The following is a 26816-nucleotide window of genomic DNA, read 5'->3' as shown; positions in this document are numbered from 1 at the left end:
TGGCACAGCCAGCAGCTGCTGTGTGAGCAAGAGGCTCTGCTGGGACAGATCCCTGGCTGTGAAGAGGGCAGCAGCAGCAGCCTCTTGGTGGGCTGCCGAGTTTCCACGTGGCTCAGGGATAGCTGCTGGAAGTAGGCCATTTAGTGCCATGTTCTGGATAGAAATAATCTGGATTATCTCACGTTACGGCTTCCCTGACCCCAGCATGAAGAAATGGTGGCAGCTTTTCTCTCCCTCACCTTGCTGCTTGCACAGTTTCAGTTTACAAATGTTTTCCTGCAGGGGCAGAGGTTAATGAGAACCACTGTCTAAACAGCAAACACAGTGCCCTGGCCTTGGCACAGATATACACGTACTTGCTCCCCAGCCAGAACAACTGGAAGCAAAGGAAGAGAGCCTGACCCAGCCTGGAGGATCAAAGAGTCCCGGAGGAGACTCCAAAAGCCCCAGCAATGGGGTCGCTGCAACAGCTGGATGTGGCATCACTCGACGCCAGCCTCAATGCAATGCAATCCTCATTATCAATACAGTCTGGGGGATGATGTGATAGAGAGTAGCCCTATGGAAAAGGACTTGGGGGTACTGGTGGATAAAAAGCTGGACATGAGCCAACAATGTGCGCTTGCAGCCCAGAAGGCCAATCACATCCTGGGCTACATCAAAAGAAGCGTGGCCAGCAGATCCAGAGAGGGGATTCTCCCCCTCTACTCTGCTCTCCTGAGACCCCACCTGGAGTACTGTGTCCAGCTCTGGAGCCCTCAGCACAAGAAGGACATGGACCTGTTGGAGCAGGGCCAGAGGAGGCCATGAAGATGATCGGAGGGCTGGAGCCCCTCTGCTGTGAGGACAGGCTGAGAGAGTTGGGGGGGTTCAGCCTGGAGAAGAGAAGGCTCCGGGGAGACCTTCCAGCCCCTTCCAGTCCCTGAAGGGGGCCTACAGGAAGGATGGGGAGGGGCTGTTGGCAAGGGCATGTAGCGACAGGACGAGGGGCAATGGTTTTAAACTAGAGCAGGGTGGGTTTAGATGAGACATTAGGAAGAAGTTCTTTCCACTGAGGGTGGTGAGACACTGGCCCAGGTTGCCCAGAGAGGTGGTGGAGGCCCCATCCCTGGAGACATTCAAGGCCAGGCTGGATGAGGCTCTGAGCAACCTGATCTAGTTGAAGATGTCCCTGCTGACTGCAGGGGGGTTGGACTAGATGGCCTTTAGACGTCCCTGCCAACCCAACACATTCTATAAAAAAAAAAAGAAAATAATGTGCCGGGTCCAGCCTGGCAGGACCGAGACCACCACGGGGCGGTGCTTTGCGTTGTTCCCTGAAGGCGGTGTGAGGGGGTGCAGGCTGCTGCCTGCCCCCAGCCCCGTCAGCGCGCCGCCCCCCGCCTGCCCCGACCCCCGGCCCGGCCCTGTGGGAGCGGCGCGGCCCGGGCGGGGCGGGAGCTGTCCCTTCAGCACCGCGGCACCCGCCGGCCTCCGCGCCGGGACACGCACTGCTTCTTGTGGTTCTCCTCTCCGAGGAGACCCACGGCACAGCCCTGCAGGCCAGACCGTCTGAAAGGCAGGGATTACAAGCAGGAAAAGCGCCTGGTCTCTCTGGGGCTCCAGCGGACCGTTTGTCTGGCAGCTGGAGGAAAGACAGGACATGCAAGGATATCTGCCAAGCAAACTCTGCATCACCTGGACTAGCTGAGGAGCGACCTCGTTGCTCTCTACAGCTTACTGAGGAGGGGATGTAGAGAGGCAGGTGCTGATCTCCCTGGTACCCAGTGACAGGACACGTGGTAATGATTCAAAGCTGCGCCAGGAGACGTTTAGACTGGACATTACGAGGCATTTCCTTACTGAGAGGGTGGTCAAACACTGCAACAGGCTTCCTAGAGGCGGTTGATGCCCCAAGCCTGTTAGTGTTTAAAAGGCGTTTGGACAATGCCCTTCATAATTTGCTTTAACTTTTGGTCAGCCCTGAATTGGTCAGGCAGTTGGACTAGAGAGATGATCATTGTAGGTCCCTTCCAACTGAAATATTCTATTCTACTGTACAGGAAACAGCGCTTCATAAATAAATGGCAGAATTACTCCAGCACTCACTTTGTGCGGGCAGGTGACTGACAGTGCAAAAGTGCATCCACAGAACCCTGGAATTTCCAGACATCTATTCAGGAGCGAACTGACAGACAATCTGCTTTCAGCAAGCCCTTGGCACAGGCACAGAGTTCATGCCAAGACAACTCACTCGCTCTCCAACACATCACAAACAAGAACCAGGCACCTACTTTAAGGCAATATAAGCTCACTCACAAATCTGAGATCAACACTCTGCAGCTAGTGACTGGAGTGCAAATCTCACCCAGCGAAGAGAGAGCTGTCTGCACAAGCAGCATTCCCTTCTCTTCCTTCTCCAGCTTCAGCGAGCTGCGCATTGACATTATCCCAGCTGCTCATCACCATCCCCCTCGCATCTGCCAAAGTAATGGCTCCTACATCCTTTCCCAAACAAACACCTTGGAAACTACTGTGGCTAGCAGGGGTCCCGGTTTTTAGGTTAATATAGATCATTATGGCTGAAGCATGTTAGCGAGTAATTACACAAGCACAAGGCTCTTTTCAGAGCAACAAGTTTCTGAAATTCTAAGTCCAAACACGTTCATATTTCTTACATTAGCAAAAGCAGGTTTGAAATTTAATAAAGAAAGGAGACTTCAGTGCTCCAAAGAGGCTGGCTTGATGCAGTGACACCCCCATTTCTGAAATGCCCCAAACTAAGCAGCAAGTATGAAAACCAGCTGCTGATGGAATGTCCTTCCCCAAAATTCTCTCGTGCCCCAGTCCCTCGAGCTCCTTTCTGGGCACGCAGCCATGCAAAGGACATGGACTCCCCGCAACCAACTGGACCATGGGCAATTTGCATGAAGCCCTATCCTACCCATACCACCACCTGTGCTAATAACGGGCCAAGACATCTCCCACATGCTCCAAGGAAAGCTGAGAAAGCATCGGTGGCTGCAGGCAGGCTGAGTGCATGCACAGCCAATGCTTCCCATGGACTAGCGTGCCCGGAGGAGGCTCTATAAATGTAAGAAGGTGGGCTGGGCAGAGAGGAACCGACTGCAGCTTAAAATACAAAGACTTCCTGCAAATGCGACTAGAGAGGGTGGGAAACAAAATCCAAGAGCACTTTGAATGGCAACAGCTACACCCAAAATAAGTTGTCAATGTTTCATTTTTACTGACTCAAAGCAGGAAGCCAAAACCACTTAATCACAGGTTGTAATCCAGACTGTGGCTATAAGAACCTCTTGTTTCAGCAGCAGAGCTGATAAAAAATTTCCTTTACCGACACCGCCCCAGCCACCTATTTCAGCCTGGCATCACTGCCCACTGCTCTTCGTCAGCTGAGGCAAGTTTTGCAGGGCAGAATTGGAAACCAGATCATGGAGGTGGTCCGGGCTAAAGGTAATGAAACCCAGAGCAAAGAACAAAGACGAAGAAAATAGTTGGAGACAAGCAGGAACTGACTTTTCCACGGAAGTCGAAACACGACATAATTAATCAGTTTTCCTGTGCAGAGATAAGGTTACAAGTTATCTGGCAGTGTACAAGCACCACCTTCCTGCACCACCCATTACCTGTCTTGCACCATGGGACAAGGTGCAAGTCCGTGGAGCAGGGTGGCTCTATGATGACAGCAAATCCCTGAGCAAGGGTGTGTGTGGGCCATCCCAACAGAGCTACCCCGCCAGGGTCACAACGCAGGCGGCAGGGCTGTGATGCCCCCTCATGCTGCTAGAAAGCCCAAGCATTGCTGTCCAGCACCAAATCGTTTCCTCACTGCAGGGTCCTTGGTGGCAATGCTCAAGAAAGCTGTCCCAGGAGATGTTTGAGCAAGTGTTACCTCCACCATCCACACCACCTCCACCTTGTTACAACAGTCCCTACTTCCAGGTGAAACACCAGACGGGCTCTGAGCAGACCCTGTGCCCAGAGCCTGGGATGCAGGACTGTGCCACCCCATGCCCCCTGGCTTCCCACGGCTAGGAGAGCAGCAGGTCCTGTCCTGCACCAGAGAGACACCCGGGCTGAACCCCAGCCCATCACCCCACTCAGAGAGGCGAGTGCCCCAGCACGTCCTGCCTGACACAACCTGCTGAGTTGTGTGTTAGTGCCAGTGGCCTCGACCAGTGACCACACATGATTTTCTGACCACATTGCAAGAGTCAAGCCAGGGTTTGGGTAGCCATGCTTTCTCTGGCCAGCAAGGAACACCCAGACGGACTGATCATCCTGGCATCACCATGCATGGCATCAGCACTAACCCACCGCTCCGTGACATTGCAGCTTGCCCAGTGGCCCCAGCAGCTGCCACCACCGAGGACCAGGGCACTATTCAGTCCCAGCTCCGCCGTGGCCGGCCTGGGTGCCTGTGCTCCCCTCCTCACAGCACTGGTCTCTTCATCTGCAACAGAGGGCTGATCTCTGCAAAGCACTTGGAGGTGGGAGACCCAGAAAGCTCTGGACTGGGGCAGGAGAAGGGGAGCTGTGACCACTGGTAGCAATGCACGCAGAGGACGGAGCACGGGCCAGCGCAAGTTGCGTTTGCTAATGCTGTAACGCCTGTTCCCTCTGCTCCCGCCAGCAAGCCAGGCCTCACTGGAAACGTCAGGAAGGGAAGATCCAAACGTGAAGGTGGGAAAATGTCGTCACTGCTGGAAGCACCATGGACTCCTCTGTCCACGACACCCACCCTCCCTGCCACCCAGCTTGCAGGCTGCTGGTAGCAGAGAGCACCAGCTCCCTCTCGCTTCCAGCTGCGCCGTGGCCCTCGCTTCTGCGAGGCGGGGGGAGACCCGCCCTGGGGCAGCACCTCTCGGCAGGGCTCCTGCCGGCAGCCAGGGCTGCACACCCAGAGCCAACATGACACAGCGTCAAGCAGCCACGTCCTGCAGCAGCCACTGCTCCTCCGAGGTGACGTCAGCCTCTGCAAGAGCTGGCAGGCAGGACATGCTGTGCATGCTGGCCGCGCCGCTCCCAGACACCGCCTGGCTCCAGCAGACGCCGTGGCCTGTGTTCCTCACCAGCTACGGCTTATCTACAAATTGAATTTCACACTTGCACGCTCCAGAATAAGGCACAGGTGCTGGAGAAGCCACCCTCCCCCTCCACATCTGTCTTCCCCCTCGCCCCACCCTGCTGCCGAGTGCCAGCACGGAGGATAATGGCTGGCAGCGGTGGAGGATCTCCTGGGCAAAGCCGCCGGTCCCGCACAGCCAGCATCGGCTCTCGGCACAGCTGCCATGGTGCTGGCGGTGCCCTCCACGCTCGGGGCAGCACCAGGGTGAGGGGAGCCCCAGGGACCCCAGCACAACGGCCACCCACACATGCTGCTGGCACGGCACGGCGTCCAAAAATGCCTGTCTGCAACTGAATGAGATAAAAGCCCATCCCAGAGTTACTGGTTTCCCCAGAAACCTGAAAGGCCTTCCCAGGAACTCTGTAAACGCACAGATTTGCTACATGCTACAGTGAGCAACCTAAAGAGTTCATCTAGGCGTCACAGCCAGCCATCGTCACAGGTCATACTGGCAGCCCAGACAGATGTGGTGTCAGTCACCTCAGAAGGACCTCAAGCAGTTAGATAGTCCAGCCCAAGCCCACAACGGCCTCCACACAAGCAGCTTCCTCCAGCAGGGAAGCCTGCCCTCAGCAAGAGCCATCAGCCGCTCACGTTCCCGAACCAGACCCAAAGCTGCCATGACTGAGCAGGAGAGCATGGGAATCCCGCAGGCTGGAGGGTCAGCCCGCAGCCAGCGCAGCTCCGCAAAGCCGGACTCTTGCCCGTGCAGCCAGGGCTTGCTAAGGATTGGAGGCCAGGCAAGCCAGCAGCTAGGAAGGAAAGCCTGTTCAAATTTAATCCAAAATGTATTTTCTGTTTTCCCTTGTAGCTTTCTCCTCCCATATTTTCTATCTTCAAGCACAAAAAAAAAAAAAAAGCAGAAAGCATAAAACCTCTGGCAAAAAAAAATCCTTTAATGTGTTTTACTGTAAAGAAATAAGCTGGACCGGAGCAAATCAGACAGCCTGGGGATGCCCTGGCTCTCCAAGGGAGCAGACCAGGATGAAGCAGGACATACAGGCAGGCTGCGAGGACCAGAAATGCCAAGGAAAGGCAACCCCCAGTGCCAAGAAGGCTCCCATGCTCCCTGCTGCTTCTCAGAGGTCCCCGAGCACAGCTGTGCCACAGCAGATGCCCACTTTGAAGCATCGCTCCCGGCAGACATGGGAGGAGGCTTTTATTACAGAGAGCAGGTAACCACTTGGCTCCTCTTAAGGTCACGAGCATCAAAGTACAGCTGCTCCCTGCCCAAGTCTGCAAACTCAGATCCTCATCGAGAGAGCCCAGCGGCAACAGAGACCAAAATGGCAACGAGACAGAAACAGAGATGGTTTCTCTTTTGAGGCACAGGACCTGTCCCCTCACGGCCACTGGCCAAGGGCAGATTTCAGTCTTGTGGTTGCAAGGATGCCATTGCGCTGGCTGGATACTTCCCTCCGCCCTCGTGGACAGCGTACCCCTGGAAGTCATGAGGATGGGAAACAGCGTCCTCTTCATGAGCTTCAACCTTGCTTGGCCTCATCCTGCTGCCCCCCACCCAAAGCCCACTGGGGACCACTAGGTCCCCAACTCACCCCTGAATCCTCCTCTCCAAGTCCGCTTCTCCCGCAAGAAGCAAACCTCTCCCATGCCGAGCCGCACATCTCCCCGCTGTCCTTGCACGTCTCCGGACTGCTCAAGGAGCTGAGGGACAGCCTTCTGGCACCCCACGTCCGTTGGAGTAAGGCTGAACGGGACCCTCACCGGTAGCAGGACATGAGTATTTTCTCATTCGGCCATAAAACCAGGAAAAAAACGGAGACTGATGTTTCCTGACATGCATGAGAACAGGCAGAGCCAGGGGACTGGAGGAGGGCGATCCCCGGTGATCCCACAGTGCCCACCACATGCAGAGAGTACCAGGGCACCAGGGAACTGGGACACCACCAGGATGAGACTCCAGCTCTGCCGCTGTGCCCAGGGAACCAGAGGAAGCAGAAGCGCCAGGTAACACAGGCGGGAAGGGATATTGCCATCCGTTTTCAAACCAACCACATTAGCAACTGTTCAGCGGACAAAAGCCCGCCAGAAGTCTGCAACCAAGGGGCCTGTGATGCCAAGGCAGAGGATCTGCGCTTAGCACAGGTCCCAGTTCTCCCCCCAGCTGCACCTCCATCAGGTGGGGAGACCATCCTGTGCTCTCGGGGAGGAAGCGGGGCTGAGCAGGCATCTGCCACCCTGTGCCAAGCAAAGTGACACAGAGCCGGATGGGGAGAAACCCATCCTCCTTCTTTCCCAAAGCCCATTGCTCCTTCCTGGCTCCACCCGCTCTGGTAGGCACAACATTATGAAAATAACAGCTCAGCCCAAGGGACCACCTTGCCCTATGTACTTTCTTGCCCCGCAGTCAGAAGCACGAGAAATTTGCAGCTCAGCAGCTGCCCAAGTGAGAGGTGGATCTCAGGGTATATATTGGTTCGAATTGGATGAATCGAGTGAAATCGAAACGAATTCATCCTGTTTCTCCTGGAACCAGTGTAAGGTTTTTGCTGTTCATGACACCTTGTTCTGAGGACTTCTGCGGTTTGACAGCACGTCTGGGAGAGGCAGTGCCCCTCCTCCTGTTTGGCACCTCCTGCTAGCTTCATTTGATGTGACCTTGTAGTTGCACAGAAAGAAACAGTGAACACAGCCTCTATCCCTTCTCGCCTGGCCTCCTGTAGACGTATCTTATCCATCTTCTGTTGTTTCTTTTACAGTCTGAAGAACCCTGCCTTATTTAGCCATTTTTGCACAGACGCCATCAGACCTCTGACCGTTCCTGCTGCAACTTCCAGGCATTTGACTCCACAATGATCTCAACACCCACACATCTCTCCTGAGCTCCCCTGGGCCGCTCCAGAGACAGAGACACAGAGCAACCCCTGCCCCCTCTCCTGCATCACTGTCCCAGGAGTCCTCAAGTTGCTCAGCGGTGCCTGCAGTCACCTAAGGGTAGAGGCAAGACGTGAAGCCAGCCTGACTCACAGACTCGCCTCCACAACTCCGTTAGTGCCGTGTGCTGGTGCCAGGAGGTGGCCATGGCCACCTCCACAGTGAGTGGCACGCAGACGCTTTGGCTACGCCGCAGACTTGGGGCTTCTTCTCACACTCCTTTAGAGGAGCAGCTGATGAAATGCCTGATGAAGGCAAAAGTCCCTGCAGCCCCTCATCGCCATGCCGAAGGGCGTTCTCAGCAGTCACCTCCCCAAGCTCATCACAAAAGCCACCCTGCCCAGCCTCTGCTAACCATCCCCGTCCTCAGAGCCCCGGCGGCGCAGGCCCAGACCCAAACAAGGCTCGTGCGCAGTACGGGCCCTGTAACACGCTCTCGCTGCAACCTTTCCCAAACTTTGCCACCTGCTCTGCTGGCATGGCCCGAGCATCTGGCCACCGGGCAAAGCTGCAGCTCCGCTTGCCAGGCACCTCGCAGGATACACTCACGCTGAGATGCAGTTGGAAAATAACAGATGTTACTCCGCTGTTCTGCATTTTGCAGTGTCAGGAACAAGGTTCCTTTAGCAACAATCCCCTGAGCTCCTTGCCAAGGTGGTCTCAGCCCAAACAGCGCTCCCCAGCGCAAAGTCGTGTTCGCTGACAATCTCCCCCTCAGCGTGCCACACGCCCACCCTGCTGCCAGATAGCCAACCTGGCAAAAGGAGTGTATCGCAAGGGCGGTTTCCCCACGCAACTGCAAGACTAAGCAGGAAGACAGGTTTCATCATGGACTGCAATCCCACATCGCTACCGAGCCCAGACAAGCCTCCAAACAAACAGCACGTACCCTCCTAGCCAGGGAAAACTTCCAGGAGCCACACGCACCAGACAGGACCTGGCAGCTGCAGCCAGAAGCCTCTGCATCTTTCCACCGCTCCTGCTCCATCCCTTTCTACCCACCCCCTGCCCTCAGATTCTCTCCAGGGTCTGAATGATGTGGGTTCAAACTGCCAGCTCTGGCAATTGCAGGACCTTTTATTCATTCCCCTCACACCCGTTGCAGAATCCTGATGAGGCCAGCGGCACACAGCGCTGGTCACAGCCTGCTCCCTGCCCTCAGCGCCGGAGAGCATCGCATGAGGGGTCCAGCAGAGCACCTAGCCCACCGTGCAGCACCACTCAGCCCTGCCACAGTTCTCAAACCCAGCTCTCCCCCGGCACCTCGGTACCAGGATCCAACCCGCCTCCTCCTGCGACGTGGCCCTGCTGCGGCCGCTCCCCTCGTCACTGGACCCCCGCACAGCTGTGGCTGTGGATGCAGATACAAATGCCAAACCCTGATTAAGAAGCATCTTCCGAAACGCTCTGTCAGTGGCAGCTGATAACCACAGACCATCAGAGAGGAATCCATCTGGGAACCCACGGGGAGCAGATAACAGTCCCATCCCAGTGGCACTGAAAGCCCCGAGAACGGAGCCAAGCTGTCTCTGCCCCATCTCTCTGTACAGCCCCAGGACAGCCGATAGTCAGCCCCTCCATGCTCTGCTGTGAGGTTTTACAGGTTTCTCCATGGCTCCTGCACAGTTTGTGCCAAGACACATGCTCCATGTCCCCAACCCCACCGCTTCCCACCATCCTTCCACCCTCCTCCTGTTACTGAATTCCTTCCAGTTTCCACTGGAGCAGCTCAGACACCCCACACCGGTCTGTCCGAGGCCACAGTTGCTCCTGGACAGCCACGAGGGCTTCCCTTCTCCCCCACCTGCTGCATGGACGTAGCTCCTCCCAGGAAGAATATGGGAAGATGGCAGCAAACTGCTTGAGAGGCATCAGAACCGCTGTGGTTGGGGAGGTTTAGGAGCTGGCTGAGATGATGCTGCTCAGGAATGGTTTCGGTGGGGCTCAGAGACTCAACAACCTCGAGGTCCCTTCTGTACCTGCTGTCCTAAAACTCCTTCTCCCTTGACAGAAAGACAAGGCCAACAAGGACCTGCCAGAGGATTCTGGCAGTCACTGTCTCCTTGCTCTCACTCGCGAACTCAGTGTGATCCTGGTCAAAAGGCACCTGGACCAGGTCCCTGTTTGTGTTGGACCTGAGCACCCAGAGCCGACCCCAACAGAGAGCCAGAAGAGATGCAGTCATCACAGCTGGAGCCTCGGCACAGCGCTTTGCCAGTTCTCACACTGCCTTCTGAAGCCTTGGCAGGCCCCGGCCCGTGGGCAAGGCACTGCTGGCCAGCACAGCAGCTCCGCTGGCGGCTCCCAGGCTCTGCCCGCCCTCACTGCGCTGCTCCTGAGCACCTCCACTCCAGCCCTTTGGGAGAAGAGCCTCTACGCGGGGTCTGGGAAGGAGACGGACCCAGATGTAAGGTCTAGGGCAACACCCTCGGCACGGGCTCAACCTTCCTCTCCCGCGATGCTGCCCTAGATGCACACCATGTGTTGAATATGTGCAGTTGGAGGCTCCGCAAAGCAGTAGCACACAGACCCTGGCAAGATGGGCACTGCAACTCCATTTCCTCAGCGCATCACTGCGCAGGGCCTACACGGCCAGGCCCGAGGGCTGCCTTGCAACTCGGTGGCTTTTGCTCGTGCCCCGGTGCTCCGGAGGTGGAGAGCTGCATGTTTGCAGGTGTCCAACCAAACTCCATATCCCGACTGCACATGTAACCATGGCAACTGCACATGCAAGTGGCAAAGCCTCGAGCTGGGCTAACTACAAATGCAAATGAAGCAAACACATGCACAATGCTAAAAGTGTGACCTCTAAATGTCAGCCTTTAACCGTTTTGCAGACACCAGCTCTGGCGCTGCCCACCTGCAGCATGCGGAGCAGGAGGAGGTCTGCTCCGACGGGGACCTCGGGGTGCCCAGCCCTGCGCCAGGGGTTGGCACGGATGCTCTGGTGCAGAGCAGGGAGAAAAGATGGCACGTGCGTTTCCCAGAGCTAAGAGTGACCCCTCCCTTGGCAAGCCGCGGCTCCCTCTCTGGGGACACATCCACCCCTTACCCAGCTGGCAGATGCCCCCAATTCCACAGAGCACCCCGGTTTCCAGAGGAAGGAAGGTCCCACCAGGCTGACGTGAAGCACGGCCAGGGCAGGTGCTCACGGGGAGCTGGCTCTGTCAGCTCTCCCGCTGCACCCATGCGTGCCTGGGGGCATCTCCTGCCCCTCCGCCGCTGCCTGGGGCTGAGCCAGCGGCAGCATTGGACGAGGCACCCTCAAAGGATGGAAGGAAAATCCCAGCATCGCAGGGACTTCACGCCAGAGCCACCTCCCCGAGGGAGGTCCATGGCCTTGGGAAGGGCTGCCAGCAGAGGTACCAGGAGATGTCACCATTTAGGAGAGCGTGATCCAGAAAGAGACTGGCTGGCCACAGGTCTCATGTCCCTTGTTGCTTCTCCCCTCCCTCGCTGCTGACAGTGCTGGACGCAGATGGACCCCAGCGCTGACCATCGCCCACCACGCTTGGGGCTCTGTGGCTTCGAGCGTGACTGAGCCAAGCTCAGGCGAACGACGCCAAATCCAGCCACAGCACGTATCGGTGGAGCCACCGGCAACTCCCGCACCATGTGCCTGACCCACCTCCCCGCTCAGGGACGAGCACGGCCAGCACGACAGAGCCCCCATTTGACACCGAGCCCATCCCGGGGGGGAGGCAGGGAATGCCCTTTTGCTCCGGGATCCCAACGACTAATGTCATTCCCTACGCTGTGCCAAATAAACCGAGCCAAGGAGATCTCCTGCCTGCCCTTGACCCGGGGATGCTCACACCGCCAACCTCCCGCTGGGCGGCACCGGGCACATCCTCGCACCCCAAATAACCGACCCCGCCTGCGCCGGCACCCCCAGCATCCCCCTCCGCCACAGCCCCGGGGAGGATCCCAGTCCCTGGGGCGGGACAGCCCCCGCTCCCCGCCGGGCTGAGCCGAGCGGAACCGGGCGGCCGCGGGCCGGGGCTGCGGGCGGGGGCCGGGGCCGGGGCGGCGGGCGGGGGCCGCGCAGCTGAGGCAGGCGCACAATCCCCCTTTCAGCGCGTCGCCATGGCAACCCGCCGGCTCGCCGCGGCCGCTCATCCGGCCCCGTTAACCCCCGCCGTTACCCGCCGCCGCCGCGCTCGGCCCCGCCCGTTAACCCCCGCCGCGCCGCGCCCCCGATGCCCGGCCCGGCCCGGCCCCGACCGCGCTGCCCCGGCACCGGCAAGCGGGAGCGGGACCGGCCGGCGGACACCCCCGCCCCGGGAGCCCCATCCCCGCCGCGGCGGACGGCCCCAGCACCGCGCCGTGGGGCCGGCCCGGTCCCGCCCGGCCGCCCTCCCCAGCAAGAGCCACCGCGGGCCGGGCCGGGCCGGGCGGACTCACCGTCGGGGGCGGCGGCGCGGCTGGGCCATGCCGGGGGCGGCAGAGGCTGCTCCGCGCCCCGCGCTCCGCTCGGTCCGGCCCGACCCCGCACCGGGAGCGCGCGGCGCGTGCACGGGGGGGGGGGCGGGCGGGGGAGGGGCCGCACCGCAGCACCCCTTCGCTGCCGCCGCCGCCGCCGCCCGGTGCCCGTACCGGTACCGCGCTCATCCGGCATCCCACGGCCCCGCCGCGGCGCTGACCGGGCCCGGTACCGCACGCCCCCGCATCTGCACGAGCCCGGGTACTGCACCGAAGGGGTGTCGCACCCACCGGGCACCGCGCAGTCCGGTACCGCGCCCACAGACCGCACCTGCACCCCCGCTGTCCCCCCACGGGAACCCTGTCCCCCGCGCACAACCGGCACTGCACAGATACCGGCCCTGGGCGGGGGGGGTAACTCCCACTGACCCGACCGGGACACCCCCAACCCTGGGCACTCCACACCGCCCCAGCAAACGACCTCGTCTGTGGGGACATTCCCGCACTGCCCCAGGCATCCCTGCACCACCGTGGGCATCCCTGCACCACCCCGAGCATCCCTGCACCATCTTGAGCATCCTGCACCATCTTGGGCATCCCTGCACCACCGTGGGCATCCCTGCACCACCCTGGGCATCGCTGCAGCACCCCAGGCATCCTGCAGCACCCCAGGCATCACTGCAGCGCCCTGGGCATCCCCACACCACCCCAAGGATCCTCTTCTACCCTGGGCATCCTGCACTGCCCTGGGCATCCCTGCACCACCGCAAGCATCCAGAATCCTGCTCCACCACAGCCTGTACCTGCCCCAGCCACTCTCCGTGGGTGCCTGCCACCCCCTGGCACACCCCACAGCAGCTGGAGCACCCCGCGCCCCCCAGCCCGGGCATCGTTCCCCGGGGCAGGGGAGCAGCCCCCTGCCTCTCCCCTGCTCTGCAACACCCAGCTGGTCTAGGGAGGATTCACCAGGTACCAGTACGGGATGTCTCAGCCCAGCCTCAGTCCTGGGGCCAGATGCAGCCTTGCCCCCCATCACCCTCTGCCACGCACTGGGTGGCAGGCTCAGCAGCCACAGCCCCAGCAGCACCGTCCAGCAAAACCCAGCACCTCTGTCATTCTCCTTTCCTCCTGGCGTGCCCCTTTCCAGCACGGGAACATTTATCCCTCCCACACACAGCCTCCTGGCAAGAGCCACCTCTCCCCCAGTCTGTCTCTGCCCACGGTGGGACTCTCTCTGTTTCAGTCCTGCCTGATGGGATTACAGAAATCATTCGAAACAGGGCATGGATTTGGGTCCTGCTGGATGTGTCTGCTCTCTGCATCTCTCTGCCATAGCCAGGACAGCATCAGCTGCGATGCCTGATCAAAGAGGAGGACGTGCAGTTACCAGCAGACACCTCCACGCTGAGCTGATCTGGGCAAGGGGAGCTGGGCTCTGCCTCCCACTGCCAGAGCTGCAACCCAGACCCTGCCCAGGCTCCACAGAGTAGCCACAGCTTCCCGTTTAAGGTGCTCATGCAGCAACATCTGAAGTGTAGGCATTTATTTTGGATCTCCAGCACGCCACCAGCACATGCCCCGACTTGTTGAACATGCAGCCACAGGGAGACCCCTGCCCCCTGATGCAGGTTGGGCTCCACCTGCCCCAGCGCCTTTCGGCTGCTGCTGCAGGGCAGGTTGGAGCTTTCCTGCCCCTCTCCCCCTCCGAGGGACTGCTCGCTGGTGGTCGGCGGCCTGACCAATGCTGATGTTGGCCTGCTATATGCAGGGTGAGCTGCACACTGACGCCCTGGGCACCCTTGAGCAGACAACATGGTCCAGCACCCTGTGGGATGGATACACAACCCTGACCTGTGCCCACCAGGGTCCATCAGCCCTGAGAAGCATCTTGAAGGGGCCCCTGGATGGGTGCTGGGCTGCCCTGCAGCAGGCAGGGCTCCAGGATGGCTCCTTGTGTCCCACTGCCTGGGAAAAACAGCCCAGGGTGGGGCAATGGTGCACAGCTGGCTCACGGCCCGCTCCCCACCACGGGCACCGCACAGGGAGGGCTGGACATTCGCTGAGCTGCTCCACTCCCGGCTTCAGCTGCTTGAGTGGGCAGCGATCGATTTTCTCACACAAGACCAGCTCTGACGGTGCCTGACAAGCCGCCTTTGGCCAGGGCACGGTCCAGGGGGAGGACGGGTGCCAGGCTGCCAATGGCGGGGGGGGGGTGTGGGGGGCACAACCTGCTCCTGCTCACCCATCACCCCACCCTGCCAAGCCTTGTGCAACCCAGGGCTTCGCCCCAGGGGCTGGGCACACACCATGTGGCATCGCCTGCACGTGCCACCCGTGGATCCTGCCCAGACACCCCAGCATCAAACACACACCCCCCACCCCAGGCCTCAGCAGGGCAGCATGTAATAAAATCCCTCCCGTGGCCTCTGGCTCTGGCACAAGCAGCGTTTAGCCACTACTCGGAGCAGGAGGGCTGGAAGCTGTCAGACCTGCTTAAAACTGCCGTGGCTCAGTGCTAACGTGCAGCACAGTGGCGGCGGCTGCAAGGCAGGCAGATCGCAGCTCACCACACGCGCCCTGTGCTGTGACTAGGTCTTGCCCTGTTGTCCCCATGTCCCCCTGCAGCCTCCGGCACCTGCTGGAAACCTCTGGGCAGCCAAAGGGTCCTGGACACTGGCAGCCCTGGGGCTGTCACCACGATGGAGCTCTGGAGTCCTGCTCGTGCTGCACAGAGCTGGCCTGCCAAGCCGCTGGGGGAGCCTTCTGCGAGAGCAAAGAGCAGGGGCAGCCCCGTTGCTGGGACATGGAATAAAGCAGGGTCCCCTGGCAGCAGGCACGTGTCCCCAGGGAGGGAGAAGTCATCCCCTTGCCCCCAGGGAGGCAGGGTGGTCCCTGGGGTGTTTTCACAAGGTCAGGTGCTCTCCTGCTGCAGCACCCCAGCCCTGCCACGGCTGCCCTGCAAGTGGCAACCCACCGCACCCCTGCCCAGAGCCCTGCTGCCTTCTGCCACCGCTCTCCAGCTGCGGCAGAGCCGCCCTCCTCCCACCTCCGGCACGGCAGCGATGCAGAAGGCAGCATCCAAGATGCCGCTCGGCGCAGGCTCAGCTGCCTCCTGGGGCCGGCAGAGGAGGGGGCCACTGGCCACAGCTGCAGAGGCCAGGGTGAGGGGCTTGTTCTGCCCAGAGACAGTGCCCAGCTGCGTGGGCTGTGGCTCTGCTGGCCCCGGGGCACTCCCAGCCCACACCCCAGGCAGGACCCCTCCTGCCTCAGGCCCGGGTCCCTCCAAGCAGGGGCCAGCTGGCACAGCTACGGCTGCCAGCAGGTCTTCCACTTCTGGGGTCACCCAGCACAAGCTGTGGGCAAGCAGAGCCCTGGGGAACCGGCCTCCCGTGGGGCACAAGGGGCCAGGGGACCAGACAGGTGAGTCCCCAGCCTGCTGCTCACACAAGGGGACGAGCATGTACGCACAGAGGAAGCAGCCCTGCACACACATCTGTTCTCATTAATGAGGCTGTCGCCATCAACTCCACCTTCCAACTCACCTGCAAGAACATGGCAGGAGCCTGGCGTGAGGGGGGTGCAGTTGGGGGACAAGCAGGTCGCAGGGCAGGGGGGTGGAAGACAGCCCACACAGCCGCCCCCCTGCTCCTGGGGAGGAAGGGGCTCAGCGCCAGTTCTTGGGGCAGCAGACAGGGCCCACTGCCGTGGGTCACTGACATCCCTCCCAGCAGCCCCTCCTTCCTCCCCCTGCCCTAAGCTTGCCTTCTTGCTATGGCCCACCCTGCAGAACTTTCACTTGCCCTTAGATTAAGATCAAGGGCATCTGTTTCACAAGTCCCTGTGAGCCTCACCCTATCACAGAACCACAGAATGGTTCAGGTTGGAAGGGACCTTAAAGATCATCTCGTTCCAAGCCCCCTGCTCTGGGCAGGGACACCTCCCACCAGACCAGGCTGCTCCAAGCCTCATGGAGCCTGGCCTTGAACACCTCCAGGGATGGGGCATTGTCCTGTCTTGCACAGATAAGACACAAAAAAAAGACATTGGTCACGAAAAGCCACCAGAAGGACCACAAATCAACTGGTCCACAAGCAAAATGCTGAGGAAGAACCAAAGAGAGGAGAAAGATGCTGGCGATGGCGGTTTCCAGGTTCAACAGACAGCAGGAATGGAGAGCACTAAGCTAAAGCAGCCTGCTACAGACAGAGATGAGACTCCATGCCAGCAGGCTGCATTAGCTGGGTCGAAAGCTGAGAATGCAGCCTGTTACCCAGCCCGAGAAAGCACCGTGGCTGTCAGGAAGGAGCGAGCAGAGAAGCCTTAGTGCCTATCAGCAAAACCACGCTGCGATGGGAAGTAGTGTTGCAAGTGCACACGGTCTGCAGCTCCTCCTAGACTGCAGAGATGCTTGAGCATCTCAGTGACTGCCATGGCCGTGAAACTGGGCTTGTTGGGGCTCAGAATTGCCCTGCAATATAACCCCCTCTTTGCTTGTCCCACCTCTGCCCTGGTGGAACGTGCCACAGACTACTAGTAAGGCTCTTAATCAACAGATAAATCCTACAAAGCTTGTGCAAACCCTTGCAAGCGTGTGAACACCATCTTACGAAACAAACAGGGAAGGAGGGTTTTCTTTCCCAAACCAAATTGTTTAGCCATTCACAAAAGCTGAAGACGCAGCCATTAGTTCTACTGAGAAAGGGATAAAGACCACGTGTAGAGATGCTGCCGGGCTGTACTGGTAGGAGCGCTGAGGAGGAAAGGCAGGCTCTGAATACACAACTCCTTTTGCAAAGTAAGCTCTCTGTATTCATCCGAGAATGTCTGCAGTACGGGGTTCATCTGGTATAAATAAAGTACAAAATTTTACAATGTCTTAATCATTATTTTAACAAAAATACTAAAAACTGAGTAAAAACTGAAACCAAAGTGGGAAGGGAGACTATCAGCCACAAGGGATAAACGTTTGTAGAAATCGGATAGTAAAAACACTTTCTCTGTACAATAAAACCATCCTCCTGGCATCTCCCTGCAAGACGGGCAGCGGCGGCACTGGGGACAGAGGCCCAAGGGCAGAGGCTCGGGGCAGCCCCACGTTGTGGCCAGGTTGAAGAGGCCGTGTCCGGTCCACAGCGATGTCTCCACCCTGGATCAGGCTGAGGTGCCACAGATCAGTAGCGTCCAAAAGGGTTGTTGTTCTGCTGTGTCTGTGTATCTGTTGAGGTCAACACAGAGTTAAAACAGTCACAAGTTCTGGTTCGGAAAGAGAGATCCCTCTCCCCACATCACCAGCACAACATGAGGAGTGTGTTGCAGGCTGCAGTAAGAAGAAATATAACTTTGATGGCACTCCCTGCTCTGCGCCTTTGGGCGGCAGCACAGGCAGGACCCCACATTCTTTGGGAAAGAGACAGATATGTGCCAGTCCCAATCCTGAAGCTTCTCCAGAGATCTCTCCATCCCTCGTGGTGCAGCATAACAAAGCCCTGAAAGGTAGCAGCTAGCTGGGAGGAGGAGTTTATGGATGAATTATTTCTGATTTTGAAAGAAAAAAATCGGCCCTGTAAGATCGCACAGCACCTGCGGCCACATGAGCTGCTCAGACAGCTAGTGTCAAACACTCATCCTCAGGCACACCCAGAAACCAGAGTTAGCAAAGGTTTCAGAGACAGCTACCGTGACTCCCTGTCAGTATCTCGGTGCAAACAAAGGATGTGCCCAAAGGACTTCCAGATGGCACAAAAAGGGCAGGAAACATGGTAAAGTTGTATTCAAGAACCTCATGAACTTCCAAACTGCTGGGACTGATGTTTTGTGACATACAGCACTCACAGTATACTTGGGTACTGACCAGTAAGTAAAATTCCGTAGAATTTTTTTTTTCCTGAAACCACATCAACATGTTTGACCCTAAGTCAGACTAAGTAAAAGGAGACCAGCGTAACCTGGCTATCCCGCTCTCCTTAACTCCGCTGCACAACAGCACATTCGGGGACACCCTGGAGCCTCCTACCACAGCCTATCCTGGGCCCAAAGTATTCTTGTCCCCCTCCTACAGGCTGTTCTGGGTTTATGTCCTGCTTTCCGCTCCATCCCAGACACTACAAATAAGAACTCCAGATGGTTCCCGGTAGAACTGATGGAAGCCCAACGAGGGAGCATGGAAGCTGCATGCTGACACATGGCTGCATTGGACCCACGCATCTGTTCCATATAAAACAGCTCCGTTTGCTGTACAGACAGGATACAAAAATATGGTTATCCTGCTATATTCAGATTCGTATATGAAATCTTCCTACACTTGAATGTCTTGGCTGGGATCCTTGCACAGACTTGTGGTTTGTGAATCAGGCTAGTGGGAAACTTAGCAGATTAAAACTTCTGGTTTGGGGAGGTTTTTTTTGGTCACAAAGACTAAGAATTTTCCATCAGGGAGCAAGTATAAGCACAGTTTCCAAGCCCCCATTCCACATGTTATTACATGAGTGAAGTCTCACAATGCACTGCAAAAAAAAAAAAACCCAAACCTGTGCAGTCATCCATTTCTGGGCATTTTCATAGCATGTCTGCCATTTTTATGGCAGAAAAGCCAGTGAGGTGACAGTAAAACAGCAGGCCATTCAGAAGGGAACTGCACAGACACTGGGTTCAGTTTCTAGTTCCCCAGCCAGTAGCTCAGTGCAGATTACAGGAATACAGTGCCAGACTAAACACCATCTCTGCCATTACGCTGCGATTGCAGCCACGGAAGCCCCCAAAACACTACAAACACAGCAAGTGCGCAGCAACGCTTCCCAGGATACCCTCCCTGCCTCCAGGAAGTCTCGTCCTGATCACAACACGAACACAGTATCTCTGGGTCATCCACCAAGCGAGTGTCCCATGATTACAGCCTCCCTGTGCCCCTCAGAGGTCGTCTGCAACAGAGGAAATACCTCTGAATGCTTTAAAAGCTGCAGACTGGATCATTTCGGGAAAGCTGCATGGCAGCCCCTACGAAGGCTCAGCTCCCTCGTCCCTCTGCAGGCAGCAGAAGGAAGGTCTGGAAGGCCGCTCACAAGCTGGCAAACGCTGCCTGCCCTGCTGCTGTTGCCCCCTTGGGCCAGGAACTCTAAGTCCTGATGCCACCTCCCTGCCAGCATCATTTATGGCCTCAGAGAGTCTGGCTCGGCCTTGCTTCCCTACACCAGCGCACATGCAATAGAAAACAGCAGGGAGGAGACTAGGGACAAGGATCAAGAACACTAAAGCTTACTGGAAAGCTGCTGTTGAAGCTGTCGAACCAGAGCAGCTGTTTGTTGCTGCTGCTGCGTCTGCTGAAGGCCCTGGCGCTGGAACTGCAAAGAGAGAAACACAGTTATAGCCACACCACCTGGCTGGCAGCCTCAGCATTCACATAAGCCCTGGGAAGCGCAGGGGAGGGAGAAGGGGGGGACGCAGGTGGAGCGCCGTTGGATTTGAACTGGACTATCCCATCCCTCTGCTTCTGAGAGAACACTCACAATGGGCTGCTGGGGGGGAAGAGCCTGCATCCCCAGCCCTGGGGGCTGGCCCTGCGCCTGTGGCTGAGGCACTGTGGAGACCTGGGGTTGCTGCTGTGGCTGCGGCTGTGGCTGCGGTGGCGGCTGCTGCTGCTGTTGCTGTTGTTGCTGCTGCTGCTGTTGTTGTTGTTGCTGCTGCTGCTGTTGCTGCTGTGAAGGCAAAAAGAGAAGGGACCATCAGGGAACTGTCTGGGCAATGCACACAGCAACAGGGCCCAGGAAGGGATGAAGGAGTAAGGACGTTCCATGCAGTAACATGCCCTCTTACACCATTTTCCTTACAGGTACCTAAATTACCCAGATTTCACTAGAACCCTGCCCCAGGCTGAGAAACGGCAAGAAACACTGACAGTAACAAAGTTCTTCTGCAAGATGAGGAATCAGCAAATGGCAGGCAAAGAACTATGAGTCTGCTGGTCGGCTGTGGAATGACTAGGAGCAAACAAGATACAAGAATTGAAAACAACTAAGAGCTACCTCCAGCGGTTAGCTGGTTCACCTCCTTGCCTCAATACTGACTTCACTGAGTATTTCATAGAATCATAGAATAGAATGTGTTGGGTTGGAAGGGACCTCTAAAGGCCATCTAGTCCAACCCCCCTGCAGTCAGCAGGGACATCTTCAACTAGATCAGGTTGCTCAGAGCCTCATCCAGCCTGGCCTTGAATGTCTCCAGGGATGGGGCCTCCACCACCTCTCGGGGCAACCTCTTCCAGTGTCTCACCACCCTCAGTGGAAAGAACTTCTTCCTAGTGTCTCATCTAAACCCTCCCTGCTCTAGTTTAAAACCATTGCCCCTCGTCCTATCGCTACATGCCCTTGCCAGCAGCCCCTCCCCATCCTTCCTGTAGGCCCCCTTCAGGGACTGGAAGGGGCTGGAAGGTCTCCCCGGAGCCTTCTCTTCTCCAGGCTGAACGCCCCCAACTCTCTCAGCCTGTCCTCACAGCAGAGGGGCTCCAGCCCTCCCAGCATCTTCGTGGCCTCCTCTGGCCCCACTCCAACAGGTCCATGTCCTTCTTGTACTGAGGGCTCCAGAGCTGGACACAATACTCCAGGTGGGGTCTCAGGAGAGCAGAGTAGAGGGGCAGAATCCCCTCTCTGGATCTGCTGGCCATGCTTCTTTTGATGTGGCCCAGGATGTGATTGGCCTTCTGGGCTGTAAGCGCACATTGTTGGCTCATGTCCAGCTTTTCATCCACCAGTACCCCCAAGTCCTTTTCCGCAGGGCTGCTCTCTATCACGTCATCCCCCAGCCTGTATTGATAACGAGGATTGTCCCAACCCAAGTGTAGGACCTTGCACTTGGCCTTTTGAACTTCATAAGGTTAGCACAGACCCACCTCTCTAGCTCATCCAGGTCCCTCTGGATGACATCCCGTCCTTCCGGCACATTGACACCAAGCTGAGTGGTGCGGTCATCGACAAACTTGCTAAGTGTGCACTTGATCCCACTGTCTATGTCATTGATGAAGATGTTGAACAGCACCAAACAGGTATTTGCCTGACCTGTTCTCAAAATTTTCCCCAGAGGTAGCAACAGAGCTCTTATACCTTCCCTAGGCAATCCACTCCAGGTCACAGTTACTCCTACTACTAGAGTTTTCCCTAATCTCTACCCCGAATCTCATATGTTATGATTTAAGGCCATTTCTTGTCCTACAGCCAAGGGACAAGAACAGATAAGGGTTTTTTTGAAGACAAAAAAAATCTGGAAACTTATCTCTCCTCTTGTCTCTGCCTCTCTAACTCGACGTCCAGCTATTTCAGCCTTTCCTTCTCAGTCACATTCCCCAACTCTTTGATCTATCTCGCTGCCCTTCTCTGCCACTCAAGCCAGCTGCTGTTGCACTTCAGTAAAAGGATGCAGATAAAACTGGATGCAGTGCTCCAACCTAGACGTTGGCAGAACTACTTACAGTGAGAAGAATATTCAGCATGTTGAACTTGGGCGTCAGCATATGCCCACAAATCTCAAGGTTTTTTTGTTTCTCCTAATTTTCAGCTGTTTCTCCCACCTGCCAATGTAGTTTTGCACTCTCTAGATCAACAGAAGAATTTCTAGCAGAAATATAAAGCTACTAAAAAAACCCCAAATGGTGATGCTAGGTACAGTTCTAATCACTGGCTCAAAAGGGTATGGTTCAAACCTTGAATGGATTCAGAGAACAGACAAAAATCAAGAAAAGGAACAGTATCTTATGAAAGGAGGTTAGAAAAACCCGACCTCCTGCAAGTGCTCCCTAGGAACACATTGGGCAAACATCAGAGAGAAAGAAGAACCAGTGAACAACAGGACACACTGGACAATAACAATTGCATACAAGAAGCAGTCACAAACACGTGGATCAAGGATTCAACCCAAAGGGTGAGTTTCTAGAGCAGCCCCCAAACTTCCATCTTAAACCAGTTTGGCCACCTAGGTTCCTGAAATGGGTGCTATGACCTGGGTACACAAGAAAGCGGCTGACTGACTAAATGAGCCAGGACACACCCTCCCACTCTCACGTCCTACCTTCTTGCAACAGCTGACTACCAACCCATGCAAGACAAACCAAAAGGCCATCCATCCTTTCTACACCATGCCCTCAACTCAAGCACCAGGAGTCAGTTCTGCATCTGGCACGCCTCTGATAACGCAGCAGAAGTCCCAGTAACAGAGGAGTTTCTGGGCACTGCACTTTTTCTTTTTTAATCAACCAAGCGATGTCAGCTGAAAGCTGAAGGTATACACGAAGTTACTGAGCTAGAAGTGCTAGCAATTTGTCTGAGGCATATTTTTTTTCTAAATAGGAGTGATGGAGAATGCTAAAAGAAACCAAGTGAATAGTCAGGGGGTGCTACTCATCAAAAGGACTAAAAGCTGCTGACCGTGCCACCGGCAGTCTCTTGTCCAGTGCAAGGCAGCAATTCTCAAATACCGCTGACTGCAGCTCTCTGAGGAACCGCTGTCTCACTCTGGCCCCTCTCAGAAGACAAAGCCTCAGCACTCTGCGCCACGTAAAGTCTCCCCGTATTCTACAGGTTTGCTAGGCCTTGTCACAAGGTATGCAATTCACCAATTAACCCAAACCATTTCTGTGTTTCTCTGTCAATTCAACACATTTCTGTAACTCCACGAAATATATTCATATCTGTATATCACATAAGCATTTAATATTCATAAGACCATAATGCAAATCCATGGAATACTCACGTCTGTTGACACATGCCTGTGAACTTCTTTGAACCTACAGAATTGGGTCTAACAGCTTACTTTGGATCAGTTTCTTACCATCCGCTGTTAAGACACGGAGTACACGGACCGATTCACGCCAGATTTCCTGCCATTGGAAACTGCAACCGACGCTTATTTTGATCTTGTGAAAACGCAGCTATGCCCCTAAAAATGATCTTATGAGGAATAACCTTACCTGTTCTTGTGCAGACGGGAATTTTCACTTTGTTTCTAGCTCCTGCAACGTTTCTAAGATAGCTGGCTTTCTGCATAATCTTACGGGCTCAGCTGAAGCAGGAAGAGGTGGCACACAGGCCACAGAGGACTAAAGAGACCTTTACCGCTCCCAGCTTCCCTTTAGCTCATGCTGGGTGACTGGAAAAAGGCAGTGCAGCAGATGTCTCCCTCAGAGCTGGCCACTCCTGATGAAGGGAGAACCGCTTCGCCAATTACTACAGACAGCCCCCAACAGAGCTGACATCCTTCCTGGCACAGAGGAGCAGAGCAGAGCATTGCCAACACAGAGGTAAAAGCAGCACTGGACAAGCCTCCTCCAGCTCCAACAGTCTTCCTCCTGTCAGCAACCACTCACCCTCAGCATCTGCTGCTGCTGTTGCTGCTGCTGCCTCAGGTACTGTTGCTGCTGCTGGTCAGGCAGTATCTGGCTAGGTCGAATTCCTGAGGGAACTCCTTGTGGACCCAAGTGGTTCATCCCACTCATCATGGGGGTCTGCTGAATCGACTGGTGAGGAAATCTGTAAGACAAAAGGACAAGCTCATGAAGTAGAAGATTCACAGACAGCCAGCTTCTTTACCCCAAACCCAACTTCTGCCATGAACAAGACAGCCAGCCCAAATAACACCTTGCAATCCATGCTTCCTCTCTGCAGAAGGGTGAGGGACACCAGGGCCTCTCAAGGGGGTTCATCCAAGCTGTTTTTCTAGAAGCCCTAACTAACAGTCCTCAGTCCACTGTTCTGCATGGTTTTCCTACTGGATTTATGTCTGCTTAGGAGCAGTGGAAGTCCCAGATCATAGAATAACAGAATAGTTTGGGTTCAAGGGACCTTTAAAGGCCATCTAGTCCAACACCTTGCCATAGGCAGCAACATCTTCAACCAGATCAGGTTGCTCAGAGCCCCGTTCAACCTGACCTTGAATGTTTCCAGGGATGGCACATCTACCACCTCTCTGGGCAACACGGGCCAGGGTCTTACCACCCTCAGCGTGAAAAATTTCTTCCTTGTATCTAGTCTATATCTGCCCTCTTTTAGTTTAAAACCATTACCCCTTGTCCTATCACCACAGGCCCTGCTAAAAAGTTTGTCTCTATCTTTCTTATAAGCCCCCTTTAAGTACTGAAAGGCTGCAATAAGGTCTCCTGGAGCCTTCTCTTCTCCAGGCTGAACCCCCCCAACTCTCTCAGCCTGTCCTCACAGCAGAGGGGGTCCAGCCCTCAGATCATCTTCGTGGCCTCTTCTGGACCCGCTCCAACAGGTCCATGTCTTTCTGGGGGGCCCCAGAGCTGAAGGCAGCACTGCAGCGGGGTCTCCCCAGAGCGGAGCAGAGGGGCAGGTCCCCCCCCATCACCCTGCTGGCCACACTGCTGGGGATGCAGCCCAGGGTGTGGATGGCTTTCTGGGCTGTGAGCGCACATTTTCGGCTCACATTCAGCTTTTCATCCACCAGTACTCCAAGTCTCGGCAGGGCTGCTCTCCATCCCCTCATCCCCAGCCTGTGCTGACACCAGGGGCTGCCTGACCCAGGTGCAGGACCTGCTGTTAGGGTTGTCTGAGCAGAGCAGGGAAACCTTTGAAGAAATACAGCTTATTAATATCCAGTAGAGTGGGAGGTACCTCTGTGTGTTGCCCAAGGTGTGCCCATAGCCAGGGGCCTGCTGGTGTACGTAGCCGCTTGGTCTCTGCTGCATCTGTCTAACAGGATCCACCAGGGCAGGATTAGAGCTGGGGTGGGAATTCTGATAGGGCTGGCCAGAATAGGTAGGAGGTACCATTGTGCCTGATTGGGAGGGGTGCTGCTGAAGGCCAATGTGGGAGACATAAGGTGTATAACCCTGAAATGAAACAAAAAGCCTTTATCAGTCATGGGGTAAGGTGGTAAGGTGACAAAAGAGAATTTGGCGCACAGGACATCAGCCTCCTGCAAATACTGTCACAAGGCTGCTCATCTCTGGAATTCAGATTCATGCTGCCCAGTAAACGAGGAGTGAGAGGAGACAAGATGTTTCAGGATTTAGCAGCAGAAACAAAGACGCTGCACTCTGCTGGAGCCAGATTCCAGTCTTACTTGAGGTCACTGCCACTTACCTGGGAGGGCTGCAGTGCTCCATAAGATGGGGTTGGAGCCATCTGGCGCACGGGCTGCTGTCCCATTATGCCTTGGCCCTGCTGGAAGGCAACAGAGAAACACTTTTTTCAGCATCTCCAAAAGGCCGAACACTGCTGCTCTCTTCTCTGCAGCTCCCACCAAAACAGACAAGTAGTTTCACTGCTAAACCTACGAGGCTGCTGCACAGCATGCATCTGCTAATGACTTCTGCCTCACCCTGGCTTGGGACAAATAGGCCACTAACAGCCCTACCAGCCCACAGCCAGGACGTCCCCCTCTCACAGCCCAACTGCCACCGATGCCCCAGTGCACCTCACTGACAGCCTCCACCAACTGTTAGTGACGTGGGCGCACAAAGCAGGTGGCAAACCCAGTGCTGCACCAGAGGAATAGGAACAGGAGATGAGGTCTTTCTGGGGCAGAAACAGAGAGAGGGTTGGAGAGTTCTGGCTAGAAGGGATAGCCCCAGCAAACAGCTTGGGCTTGCTGTACCGTGGGGTCCAGCAACAGCAAGAGCACAGCTCTGACTTACCAACTTTGCTTGAAGCTGCTGCCTCAGTATCTGGCCCTGGGACACTGGAGGCTGCTGTCTGTACACCGCCGGCTTGTAGGAGGGGTCAATGCCCATCATGCTCCCCATCCCTGGAGGCAACACACCACTATAGGGAGGACGACTCTGAACAAGTTTCCCCAGTGGCATGCGTACGGGTCTGTAGGATGTATCCAGACGAGGGCCACCTGCAAGAAGAAGAGAAACAGGTTGACTAGTCACACGCTATTGCTGAGCCTTGTAGCTCCAGAATGACTGTTCATCACTGTATCTAGACATGACAGGCAAAAATGGTAAAGTGTAAGGAACTGTGCAGGACCATCTCACAGAAGGGGTTCTTACAAGAGGTTCCCCAAAAAGGTGCAACTGCAATACAGTCACCTCTCCTGTGCACCTACCTGCCGGAAGAGGCTGATTCTGGGCATAGAGACCCACTGGTGATTGCCCATATGCCAGCCTCGACATAGTGCTTCCTGACTGGTGATGCAAGAGATCTGTAGGCATACCAACTCCATATGAAACCCCCCGGCTAGGGCCCAACACAAAATCCTGCAAGGAGAAAGGAGAAGTAAGAAAGATCAACGTGCACTGGGAATTCATGAACGGATGAAGAGTATGAAAGGGTTGCAAAGTCCACAGGAGGATGCCTGGGATGCTACCTGAGCTGGGCAGCCCCCTTCCCTCTCATCAGGGATTAAGAAAATATTTACCCTGCCC

General features: G+C 56.2%; 2 protein-coding genes across 4 annotated transcripts in view; both read right to left on the bottom strand.

Annotated features, from left to right (window-relative positions):
* The window catches only part of NLGN3 (neuroligin 3), a 51052-nt gene extending 38524 nt beyond the window's left edge, over positions 1–12528 (bottom strand). For both annotated transcript variants that reach the window (XM_054215230.1, XM_054215231.1), the window contains exon 1: positions 12428–12528. The gene's annotated coding sequence lies outside the window, so the exon portion shown is untranslated. The remainder of the gene's footprint in view (positions 1–12427) is intronic.
* Positions 12529–17228: 4700 nt separating this feature from the next.
* The window catches only part of MED12 (mediator complex subunit 12), a 38555-nt gene continuing 28967 nt past the window's right edge, over positions 17229–26816 (bottom strand). Inside the window, exons 37-44 of one of the 2 annotated variants that reach the window (XM_054214184.1) lie at positions 26498–26648; positions 26082–26287; positions 25528–25608; positions 25057–25274; positions 23793–23955; positions 19948–20133; positions 19701–19782; positions 17229–17660 (exon numbers count right to left, since the gene is read on the bottom strand). In XM_054214184.1, coding sequence (XP_054070159.1) covers positions 17617–17660; positions 19701–19782; positions 19948–20133; positions 23793–23955; positions 25057–25274; positions 25528–25608; positions 26082–26287; positions 26498–26648 — 1131 coding nt within the window. In that variant the 3' untranslated portion in view covers positions 17229–17616. Of the gene's footprint in view, positions 17661–19700; positions 19783–19947; positions 20137–23792; positions 23956–25056; positions 25275–25527; positions 25609–26081; positions 26288–26497; positions 26649–26816 lie in introns of both variants that reach the window. The other variant, XM_054214183.1, reaches the window with a different exon arrangement.

Source organism: Rissa tridactyla, chromosome 9 (assembly GCF_028500815.1).
Source record: "Rissa tridactyla isolate bRisTri1 chromosome 9, bRisTri1.patW.cur.20221130, whole genome shotgun sequence".
NCBI classification, from domain to species: domain Eukaryota; kingdom Metazoa; phylum Chordata; class Aves; order Charadriiformes; family Laridae; genus Rissa; species Rissa tridactyla.
This window is presented reverse-complemented; position numbering and strand designations above follow the sequence as displayed.